General features: G+C 44.5%; 1 protein-coding gene across 1 annotated transcript; it reads right to left on the bottom strand.

The window, feature by feature from the left end:
* Nucleotides 1-9955: 9955 nt before the first annotated feature.
* On the bottom strand, nt 9956-11747 carry LOC133927522 (F-box/kelch-repeat protein At1g57790-like). Its single transcript, XM_062373998.1, has one exon. It carries the CDS (start codon nt 11267-11269, stop codon nt 9956-9958), a length of 1314 nt encoding a protein of 437 aa, XP_062229982.1. The 5' UTR covers nt 11270-11747.
* Nucleotides 11748-11995: the final 248 nt, after the last annotated feature.

The following is an 11995-nucleotide window of genomic DNA, read 5'->3' as shown; positions in this document are numbered from 1 at the left end:
TTTTTGATTTGCTAGTTTCACGTATTTAAATAAAATGTAATAGCATGACATGAATGCGACAAATGTACAGCCTTGCTCCGTCCTGCGAAGGGGCTCCCACAGATTCAGGTATGGGCGTCAGAGCTGGGCACGACGGGTATGTGCCGTCGCGCACGAGCCGCTGCGCCCGCCACGCCGTGTTCCGCGTCGCGTGGGCGCAGGGAGACGCCCACCCCGTCCTTGTCGGCGTGGAGGTACGTGCCCTGCACGCGGCTCCGCAGCCGCACGTGGTGGGTTGTGCCCGTCGAGGAAGAAATCCGTCGCGGCCGCTGGTGCTGCTGCGGCGGCGGGGCGGCGGCGAGCGGGTGGGTTTCTTGGTTTCTTGGCGCTGTTGCGAGGGGAGGAGGGGAGAGTAGAGAGCAGAGCAGGTGTTTGTTGCGACGGTTACGTTTGGGCGCCGAGGCGGGGCATTTGAAGGTGAAGGCCTCTCCGAGACTCCGAGGCTCGCAGGCGCAGTTCGGTTGCTGCAAGTACCACCTGTCCATAAGTCCTTGTGATTTTGCATTCCCCTAGTCCAATCTCCACCTGTCCACTGACACGGGGCCCAAGGCAGAATCCGACTCACACGCTGGATGCATCTATGATCCATACTCCCGTCGGTCGAGTCTCCACTCCAGCTACAAACTCTGCTTCGCGAGCGCTCGATCTATCGGCTTCGTCGGCCATGGGGAAGAGGAAGTCGACGAGCTCCAAGGCGGCAACGCTGAAGATGAAGCTGTCGAAGCTGGACAAGGTCTTCACCTGCCCGTTCTGCAGCCACCCTGAAAGCATCAAGTGCATCATCGACCTCGAGCACAAGATCGCCGAGGTGCCTGCGAGGAGGCCTACTCCACTGTCGTCGACGCGCTCACGGAGCCCATCGACGTCTACGGCAAGTGGATCGACGAGTGCGAACGCACCAACGAAGGCGTCGTTGTCTTCCTGGATATGATTACGCCAACGCTGATGATGAGCACAATGTCTGATGGTTCGTGTCGCAGTTAGTCTCGCCATTTAATTTGTGACACGCACAGATTGTTGCCGATCGAGTTGGATACTTGGATATGGTTGCTTTGTTTCTGCATTTCTGCAAAAAAAAAAAATGCACATCAATGGAACAGATCCGTTTTATCAGAGTTGTGTAACACCCGAAAATTTACAAAATTCAGATGTTGCCCGTGGGACCCACCCACATGGGTTGCAAAATTTGACTTTGAGATCTGTTGCTTGGAAGGACGATCGAAAACCGCAGATGCATAAATCTCGTCGAGACGATTCCGTTTCAATATCTAAACGTCCTTTCTGGACACCTGGAGTCAATCCGTAGCGAGCCCGTTAAATCTAGTTCGTTGGATGAAGAGAAAAAATTATAAAAAATGAGAGTGAGGGGATAGTCAGGCTGTGCCCGGCGTCATCCACTCGCTCGACGCCACCCGCTCGTTGCCCAACCCTAGCCGTCGCCAGCCCAGATGCCATTGCCGGGTGCCGGCCATCACCCGTAGCGGCAGCAGCCCGGCCGAGCGTAGCCGCCGGGCGCCGCCCCGTCGAGCGCCAGCTAGAGATTGCCGCCCAACCCGCCGCCTCTCTGCGTTGGGTCGCTCGCCAAAGCGCGTGCCCTGCCAGTCATCACCATCTGCACCTCACCGTTGCCCCCCGTCCTATTGACGTTGTTGCCCCTGCGCTCGATCTCTGGCTCAGCTGCGCTCATGACGAACTGCCATTGTGTCGTGTTCGGGTTCCGTTTCAACGGACAGCTGCTGCTGCAAGGGTGCTAGATGGGTGAGTGTCTTGTTGTGTCTGTTCGGATGTAGCTCTGCTCCTGGTGTTGATGCTTGTTGCTGGTGCTGCTTGATCTGGAGAGTGCGTGAAAGGGAAGCAGGAGAGCAGGAGGAACAATCTCTACTATTTAAAAAATCTTTACTGCATTGTTTCGCTCCCATCCCTCGTTCCGCTCCCCGTACGCACGCACACCAACCCCACGCGCCTTTTGATCCATGCCGCTCTTTCGATCACCGCCTCCCTTCTTCTCGCAACACCCCGCCTCCGATTTTTATTCCTTCCGTTCGCACCTCCGCTCCCCAGCCCTCCTGCCCGCCCTAACCACGTTGTCGGCCCCCTTCTCCTTCCTCCTCCGCACCCCGTCACCGCTCATGTCCTCCCATGTCGCGTCTGGTCGGATTAGCGATGATGTCATGTTCCTCCTCTATATATCGGCATTGTCACCGCGCTCCACATCCTACCCCTGCGACGCCATACCCAGCGAGCCACAATCCAAGACGCAGGTCAACGCCCTCGTCTCCATCGTCGTTTCGGATCAGATCGGTGACTGCACGTCTTTGCCACCGTCGTTTCTGATCGGATCTCTTAATGCTAGGAGGAAGCTCTCACACAATGCGAGACTCACCCGGGATTCTACTCCTGCCTCATGGTAATCCATTCCACCTCCCCCCGTACTCCCGTTGTTGGGTTCTAGGGCTTGGCTTCTCCTCCCTTTAATTCCTTGTCGTGTCTGATCCATGGGGCGACTGCTTCAACTCTGAGGGATCTGATTTGCTGGTTTGTTGCTTCGCAGGAGATCATCTCGACGAGGGGATTGGCTTGCCGAGAGAATGTACGCTTGCTTTCCATGGTGTATTTCAAGAACAGTATCAATCGCTACTGGCGGCATCGCCGCAATTCTTAGTGAGCCCCCATTCGACTCCGTTTGTTAATTTTGAATCACCTACTGATTTTTTTCGCAGAGATTTGGAGTATTGATATTGTCTGCTGTGAAGTTTGCAAGTGTTAGTGAGCGTGCAGGGTATTTTGTTCTTGACAACAACATCACCTTGTTCCAGATAGGGGCTTTGCTGGAGTTCATTGTTGTAATTCTTTTGCGTTGCAACATTTTCAAGATCGTATTGCTTATATATTTAATGCCCTCGCCACTTTGGTTAGAGTCACCGGCAATCCTCACGTTAACTCATGGAATAGTATCCATTGGTTTCCAAAGGAAGCTTGAGCTTCTACTACATTCACATTGATTTGTTCCGGATAACCTTGTCGTGGAGTAAATGGTTCTTTAGATTTGTTGGTATTTCAAACTCTGCATTTCTGAAATAAAATTTCTGCTTAGACTTTTACTTTGGTAATTTCGTGTTGCATAGTATCAATGGCACAATTCTCCAACCACATTTTAATGGTTTCTGACATCTCACTTACCAGATTAAATTCTTTGGTGTAGTGGAATTAGCAACGAGGAGAAGGACCACCTTCCGAAAAATCTTTTGCTAAATATACGTGAAAAGAATAGCCAGGCGCGCACTAGATAATATGCATTCAATTTTAGTCATATGATGGTAAACACATTATTTGTATTGACAACAATATATTTTCTTAATGTTGTAATATAGATTGCACTACACCTGCAGGCCAGACCTTTTCTCTGTATTGGCACAGCAAATACAGTCTGCTGATGTTCTTGTTTCACATTGTGTGTTTATGATCATGTTTCGAACTTTAAAGGGGTTGTCAACTAAACGTCTTGTTGTGGATCAGAATAATTTTGTAGAGGTAGTTTTAGTTGATAGAAGCTACTTATCCATGTGTATCACTACTCAGATGTGCTTGTGTTTTATTTGTTGATCTTTTTTTTGTTTGGTTTCATAATAGCTTGTTGCCAATGCCCCATAATGCATGAGACACAACATAGCAGATGCATATTAAATCCGTTTTTTTCTTCACAAGTAGACTTTGACAAAAGTAACAGCATAAGGGTTTTGATAAAATGTAACACTCAAGTTTTCTAAAGCCAGAGGATAGACAAAATGGAGTAGCGACAATAATCAAATTGACTAGAGAATGTCGACAAGGATCAGAATGACACTAGATAAAATAATATAAAAATCAGTACATAAAACTCATGAATATAATCTTCAGAGATTATATTCACGTTGACAGATATGGCCATGCTAGCTGGCTAGCTGCATTCATGCTTCTGAGTCAAAAGTTGTCATTTCTATTAGAACAAAGAAAAAAAAGTGTGTTCTGCAGACCATTTTAAGATAACTGTTTTAATCAAACAACAGAGTTCAAGGATGAACAAAAACATGAACACCCGAGAATCACATCAGAATAATATCATATGACAAAAAACAACATATGCAATTTAACTAAGTCGATGCACTCATCGATGGTGGCCTCATGGGTATGTGATAATAGTACCTTTGCACCTTTGCCGACATGTCACTGTTAACCAGTTAGCTGATACAGAAGTCCAAACTTGACTACAGGAGTGTTGACATATTTCAGAACTTCAGCTGAATGAGGAGGTGTGAACATGTCTTGTTGCTTTCAGGATAGGTGACAACAACAGTTATCAAAATGATTCAAAGGACTGAAAGTAATTATATATATATATATATATATATATATATATATATATATAATGTTTCAGCACTCGAAAGGTCCAAAGGAAGGACCTTCAGTCTAAGTATTGCTAGCTTAACCAAATTCTACGATGTGTCGCTGTCTTCTCTTACCAGTGAAGAAGTATTCTTTAATAAAGGATTGGTTTTTGTTTTTGTTACTAACATGCGGTCAGTTTATTTTCCAAAACTCAAAGGATAAACTCAAAAGGTCTGCGATGTTGATTGCAAAATATCACCAGATTTTCTGATATTCTTCCTTTTCTACAAATGTCTCATCACAGATTCTGTGGTTTCTTTTGGAAAGCTGTCAGGATAGGTATACTTCTTTTCCTGCTGGCTCAAATGTACTAAACAGTTCTTTTCATTAGCCCCGTTCATTTTTCATTTGGAGCACTCAGTACTGTTTGTTTTCTTGTCAGTGGTATACACATGCTTCAATCCATCAACTTGTATTTTGAAAGGTTGACTTATGTTCAAGGTGCTAATAGTGTATCTTCGGTGCTTTGCTGCTTGATTCTATTGCTTAGTAGCAGTTCTTATTCTTAGACAATGCTATCTCCGTTATCTATGGAGGAATGCTATTATATTCCTTGCTTTTTTATCTCATTAGTTTTGTTTATGTTTATAAAGAAATGGTGGTGAGCTGAGATTTTTCTCATTTTTGTTGTCCTGCTATCACTGGTTCATCATATCACAGGGAAATCATGTTGGTTGTGGCCTCTCTATCCGGTCCCTAGGATGTTTACATTTACCTTTTAGATGATTTTCTATAGCTTCCTATAATGAAGTATTGTGGTTACTTTATAAGATGTTTCCTGCTCAGAGTTGCTTCCTATAAACGAGGTGCATGTCGCACTCCATTCCAAGACCTAACCAACAAAAGCAATAGAGGTAATGTTAAACTACTACTATCTAAAGGTCCTGCTTGATACTCCACGGCTAAATACATGTTGTTTTATAGACAGTGTCAATATTAGCAATGTTGGTGAATCTATGACATCCAATGCACAACCACCACTTGCAGATGCCAAAGAACGTAAGAGGCAAAGAGATAGGGAACGTATGCACAACAGAAAATGAAATACTAAAAAAGTGTCGTGAAGCCCATCAGCAATGGAAAGCTACGTCAGCCCTTGTAAATCTTGAACAACAACGGTCGGGTACTTTTCAGAATGGTCAAATGGGACTAGGACAACCCGTGCTCCCCGAATACACCCCATCTGCAAAAGGTATTGCATCCACACAAATCACCTTATTACATACAAGCATAATCTTACCAGTCTGATTCAGTGCTTCACATTGTGCATGTAGCGCGCTCCAATGATGTTGTGCACTCCTCTTTGACAAACTCAACACTTTTAGAGCATTCCGAAACATGCAACAAGGAAAATATGAAGCCTGGCGAAAGTACTAATCGATTGCGCAGAAATGATACGTACCAGCGGCAAGAAAACATCATGATCAGTACTCAGGCAACAAATCCCCCTACTCCATTGCTAGGTAAAACGAATAGGTATCTAATGCCATGTTACAATATATTACCAATCAAAAATGTAAAAATAGCATCTTCCTTGTTTTAAAGGATAAAAGATGAAACCATGCATTTACATTGCATGTATAGTTTCTAAAGTTTCGTGCAGTTCATGTTTAAAGATACAAATGGGGTCTATAGTTTATATTTGCTTATATATCTATTTTGACTATGACTTAAGTTTCAATATGAGATCAGGAACAGTTGTCTAAAGTTTTGTTGAAAATTTAACCCGATGCAGGTGACTTCACACCACCATCTAGAGTGCTTACTGGCTGAGACAGCATCATGGACTTGACTTAGACTCCAAATAGCTCTATACCAGATACCTCGTACAATTAAGTGCTACTCTCTCCACCTATTACTCTATACCAAATACCTTTACCCCTTTTTACTCCACATGCATGCTTGTAATTATGCTAGCTTGTCAAGAGAGAAAAGGCAATCATGATGTAATCATGAAACTACTCCTAGAAAAGAGTAAACAACCGAGTAGATTGAAGCAAGGCGTGCAAGTGGTAGGGCACGTTATGAAAATATGACACCCGAGCAAAGGCAAGCAATATGAGATTGTCAAAATGCGCGAAATGCATTGCGATGCAAATATGACACCCGGGAAGAAGCAGGCAAAGAAAGAACATGATAGCGCGCGTCGTGTGCTGCGACGTAACACTCCAAGTCAAGATTACATCACAATGGAGAACCCTATGTATATCCCGTCGGTTGGATCAATAATCACTGGTGATTGGGCCATTCCTGCAGTCAAAGGCTCTCATGTGCACATCCAGTCTAGTTCGGAGCAGATGCCGAACATTGAGATCCAGGAGATGAATGCATTTAAAGATCATGTAGACAACGTGTAACACCCAGAGAAAGACAAGCATTGCTAGCCCGTCGTAATGAAAGCTTTGCAATTAGACGGGACAAGAAAGCTTCTGCCTCGGAGAAAGAAAATCCAACCGTAAGTTCACAAGCCACCGATGGTATAAAGCCTCCAACACAATCAGTCATCATTAACAACGGTAATGTTCGTACTTGTATTCAGTTTTCTCCAAATTCGAATATAAAATATAGACCCTAATGTACAATACCCGTGTTGTATTGACAGAAAATACATCTTAAACCCCTCAAACTACCAACACCGCAGGGCCTCCAACACAGTCACCAGTTACCGATGGCAGTATTTTTATTGATTGTGTTTATTTTATTTATATTGCAAAATACAATCAGGATCATCATATACTTATACAAATCTGTATGAGGCGACAGGTGATGATGATGACGCCATATTAGAAGAGGACTCCGAAGAGGAGGACTACATGTTCACTGGTCAAGGTGCTTTTGACATTGTTTCCCTACTTGTCAATATCTTGTGAAGCCTTATCTAAATCCTTGACGCTAAATCACTTCAGATGGGGAGACTAAAGAGGATGTCGAATTCGATGAAGTTGACGACACTGATGCTACTATCTCTAGTGTACCCAATCCGTATGACCACATGTATAGCAATATACCCCCAACCATGCACATGCTAAAGCCTATTGAAAACTGTAAATTTTGTGGCCTCAAGAAGTTCGAGCATGAGACGAAGGGGTTCTGCGGTCGGAATGGAAAGATTAGTTTGTCCACCCCAGATACGCCACCCATGCTCATAAAGCTCTGGTCAAGCATAGATGTTGACGCTAGGCATTTCCGTGACAGTATAAGGTTTTTCAATGGTGATTTCTCGTTCACCTCGCTTTACTGTCACCTTGACAATGAGAGCACTGACATGAAAAAAGTGGTATTTATATGTTTCGTGCCTACGGCCAAATGTACCACAACATACGATCATTTGGTAGAGATGGTTCAGAACCCAAGCATTTGGAACTTTACTTCTATGATGATGATCTCAGTCTAGAGCACCGGTATCGCCGATGCCGCCGAGAGCAGTACCAGCAAGACAAGGAAGTCATTGCAATGCTTGTCGGCATACTTCATGGCAACCCGTACTCTGAACACCTCAGGAGTATGGGACAGGTTGAGGACCTCGATGACTACCGTGTGACACTAAACCTTGACCATAGGTTGGACCAGACAGTCAACAAAATGGTTGATGTATGTCATGCTTAGATAGTTTTTTTTTCCAGACGTTGTTAACTTGTGAAGCTTCCTATCTTTATTAAACATGAATTAATGTTTAATTGTAGCTAAATAGCTTATTAAAGCAATTTGTTTGCTGAGATTTTCGAATCTCACTCTTTCTAGGCGTGCCGTGAGGTGATGGTGAGTATGCGGGATGGGTAGCAGCATGTCTGTTGACGAACATCTCCACTTTTGATTAGTGTTGTTGTGATGTTAATTTGTCAACTCTTAGTCGCTTTGTTGCATGTTTGTAGTGTCGGAGCTCGGTTGTATGTTGAAGGCATGTTTCTCTTTTTGCATTTATACGCATTCTTATGGAAGTATTTTATCTTGAAAGTTATGTTTGCACTTATGCATAAAGCATGCCACAAATATGCATCTTATGCATTGGAAGTTATGTCGCGTAACGTTCACGACCGTACTGGTACAACGTCGTATGTTACCTGAGAAGTGGTACGGTACACACCCTTATGTTACCTGAGGAGGGGTAAAGATGAGGAAGAGCATGACATATACATACATGCGCATTTATATGTGGTCTTTACTTTAACTGGCATCAGTGTTGCTCTTTATAATGCGATGAAGTGTTTAATATCGTTTTGGATGAGGATGCTATGATGAATCAAAGTTAGTAGATGATGGCAAGTGGTTGATGTATGTCATGCTTAGATAGTTTTTCTTCAGACGTTGTTAACTTGTGAAGCTTCCTATATTTATTAAATGAATTAATGTTTAATTGTAGCTAAATAGCTTGTTAAAGCAATTCGTTTGCTGAGATTTTCAAATCTCACTCTTACTATCTTTCCAGGCGTGCCGTGAGGTGATGGCAAGCAAACGGGATGGGTAGCAGCACGTCTGTTGACGAACATCTCCACTTTTGATTAGTGCCATTGTGATGTTAGTTTGGCAACTTTTAGTCGCTCTGTTGCATGTTTGTAGTGTCGGGGCTCGATTGTATGTTGGAGGCATGTTTCTTTTTTTCTATGGTATTTGATACTGTTAGTGTCCTGTTGATGTCTCTATATAACTGTATATGTTTGTTTATTTCTGTTGTATTTGTTTTTAAAGGATGCTATCGAATTTTTCGAGTTCGGTGGGCCTATAGGTTGATTAGTAGCGCTCTGGGTCTGTGGTGATCTCCGGATGCTGCATGCCGGAGCGCAGCAAAGGCATCATTGTCCGTCGGCAGCGCCCGGGCTACGATGAAGACAATGTGTAATCGTGACGCAGTTATTTTTAGGTGATTCTAGGCATCAGTCCATTCGGCGCTTGAGCTAGTTTGCGAGTTGGGAAGTTGACTCGCCATTTCGTCACTACGATTTGTATTGAAAGTTTTTGTCGTTTTGAGAACTTGCAGCACAAGTGATCAATTTCAGAAATTTCTTTTCCCGCCTTTTAGTGGAGTAATGATTGTATGAATCTGATCGATTTCGTACTACGATTATCTCGTATGAAGTGATAGAAATCCCACACAATTGCGTAATGTGGATTCATGTTGATTCCAGGATGTAGGCAAATAATTACCACCAATAGCATGGCCAACTCAAATAATATTATTTATCAATAAGCTGTGCAATTCATTTACATGTAACCGCTCACTTTGAGAACCACAGCTTGTCACTTGCAAAGATAAAGATCGTGGAGCGCTAATGAGGATAGTCATATAACATCAGTACATAATGTTGTCTAATGTTATCTACAGTATCTATTCTACTCTGTATAAGAATATAACACTCATTTATACTAAATTATCAAATAATCTTATGTTACGCCACCATAATCAACACATCATTTTTAACTCTACCTCTCTGCCATTGGTGTGCCTTCTCGTACTAGTCCTCAAACAACAAAGCATGCTATGCTGGAATGTGGATTACATAGCTTCAGCAGGAAAAAACCATGCCGGACGCCCTTTGTTATCTTGTGGCCGCACCAATGCAGTCTCCGGCAACAAAGGCGTGATCATCCCATTTTTCATGTTGAACATGCCGCAGTCGTAGAAAGGATCTACAAAAGAATTTCTCCGAGCATAGTCACGTATGAAGTAGATGCAATCCTCCCGAACTCCAGATTCAGAAGCAAGGAGAAACTTCGAGTGTGTGCCAACAAAGAGTGCTTGGTCCCCCAGCGTACTGAGCCGTCTCCATTGACCACAAGAATCGGCAGTCAAGTCTGCTTCAAAGACTTCAAATGCAAGAGTATGGCCAAGGTTTGTCTTACTGTTATTGTCCAACGGGAATCCAATCTGTCGTCTTATATGCAACAATCTACCACTAGATTCAACAAGGTAATGCAGCTTCGTACACATATAGCCCTCAAAAATGGTCCCTGAATCATCAATGGAATCGATTATGCATTTCATGGGTGGGATTCTTGGCTTACCTTCATAGCTCCGATCAATCTCGAGGACAAAAAGCTTATTATGGAGTGAGACAGCATACAACTTTCCGTCAAAGAATGCAAGGTCATTGATGTAATCAAGATCGGGCACTCTGAATGCAGTGGCGGTCGGGGGCCGGCAAATAGAAATTATGCAATCATCTCTGGTGTCAATGCTCAGTACAGCAAACATGGAATTTGGTGATGGGTCCAGGGACGAGAGCAACACCAGCTTGAAGAAGATTGGACGTCTGGGGAGGGCATCCAACCTGTCAGGATACCAAATAATGGTGTTTGACGTAGGAAGCTGCACAACATCCTTGGAGAAAGGGTTCATCAGAGAGCACCCACCACCAACGTGCTCGAGGAAGAGCCAGTTGCCCACGGATCCATGGCAGACACGAGCGTCTTCTGGTACAGGCATGCGGTGGATTTCACCGCCTGGAATGCTAAGGAAGGTTCCATCGAGGAGGGTGACCCACGGCTGCGGAGGGGGCATGGGCTCCAGCCGAGCACCGCGACGCCATGGGCAGCACACTGCTCGTAGTCGGACACGGTCAGCTAGGGAGGGGAGCCGCCTGAGGACAAGGCCCAGAAGTTCTGGCTGCAGGTCTGCCCAAGGCGGGGATCGTCTGGTCGCCGCCATCACGCAAGATTGAGATGTTCCGAACGCGGCGAGAGGAAACGGTCGAGATGGAGACGGCGGTGTTGGGAGGCCAAGGGGGAGGCGCCCCTGGAAATTTATCGCCAGTGTCACGCGGACTCGAGTCGAAGTCGGACGCTGCAGGAAAGGTTCCGTTGATCTCATTATAGAGTTTCAAGTTGGGTTGGCAAGCAGCAAGCAAACCGAGTCGTACTGGTACAGCAGAGCAGTACTAGTTCGAGGAGAAGAGGATTCCCGTAGTCCGAGTAGCAGGAGCAGCCGGCGACGAGGTGCGGGCTTGGCGACGAGCAGTGGACTCGGGAGGAAGCTGAACCAGCGCATCGGCGACATGAGCATGCTATGTAAGAAGACCATGCGCGAATTTTATTCAACTGTGAAAACTGTTGATACTTCAGGTCTTGTGCGAAGCGGCTTCCACGGATTCAGGTACTGTCGTCAGAGCAGAGCACAACAGTATACAAATTCCTGTCTTGATAGTACTTCGTGGAAGCAACATAATCAAGAAAAGAATATACAATAGCGCTTTTACAGGCATATTTGCTTTTGATACAGACGCATGAGCTGCGAAATCTAATCTGCACATGAATGGCTCTGTAAATTGGGAAGATTGATTGTGCAAACCTAGAAGTTCAGTTAGGGGCGCTCAATTTTCTACCCCGGGATTCTGAAACTTTGCTTTTTCTGTACATGTGGTCTAGAATGTGTTTGTTTAGTTGAAGATCTGATGTAACGTGGTCTGACCTGTACTTAGCCATAGCCAACATCAGTTTTGCTGCTTCTAAAAAAGATGATTGTTGTTGTACAAGAATGGAGCCGCTTATCACAGATTCACAGGGTTGCCTAATATTTGCAATCTACTACATCTCAGAA

The sequence above is a fragment of the Phragmites australis genome, chromosome 8, assembly GCF_958298935.1.
Source record: "Phragmites australis chromosome 8, lpPhrAust1.1, whole genome shotgun sequence".
NCBI lineage: Eukaryota > Viridiplantae > Streptophyta > Magnoliopsida > Poales > Poaceae > Phragmites > Phragmites australis.
The sequence above is the reverse complement of the archived record's forward strand: the minus strand, read 5'-3'. Positions and strand labels throughout refer to the sequence as shown.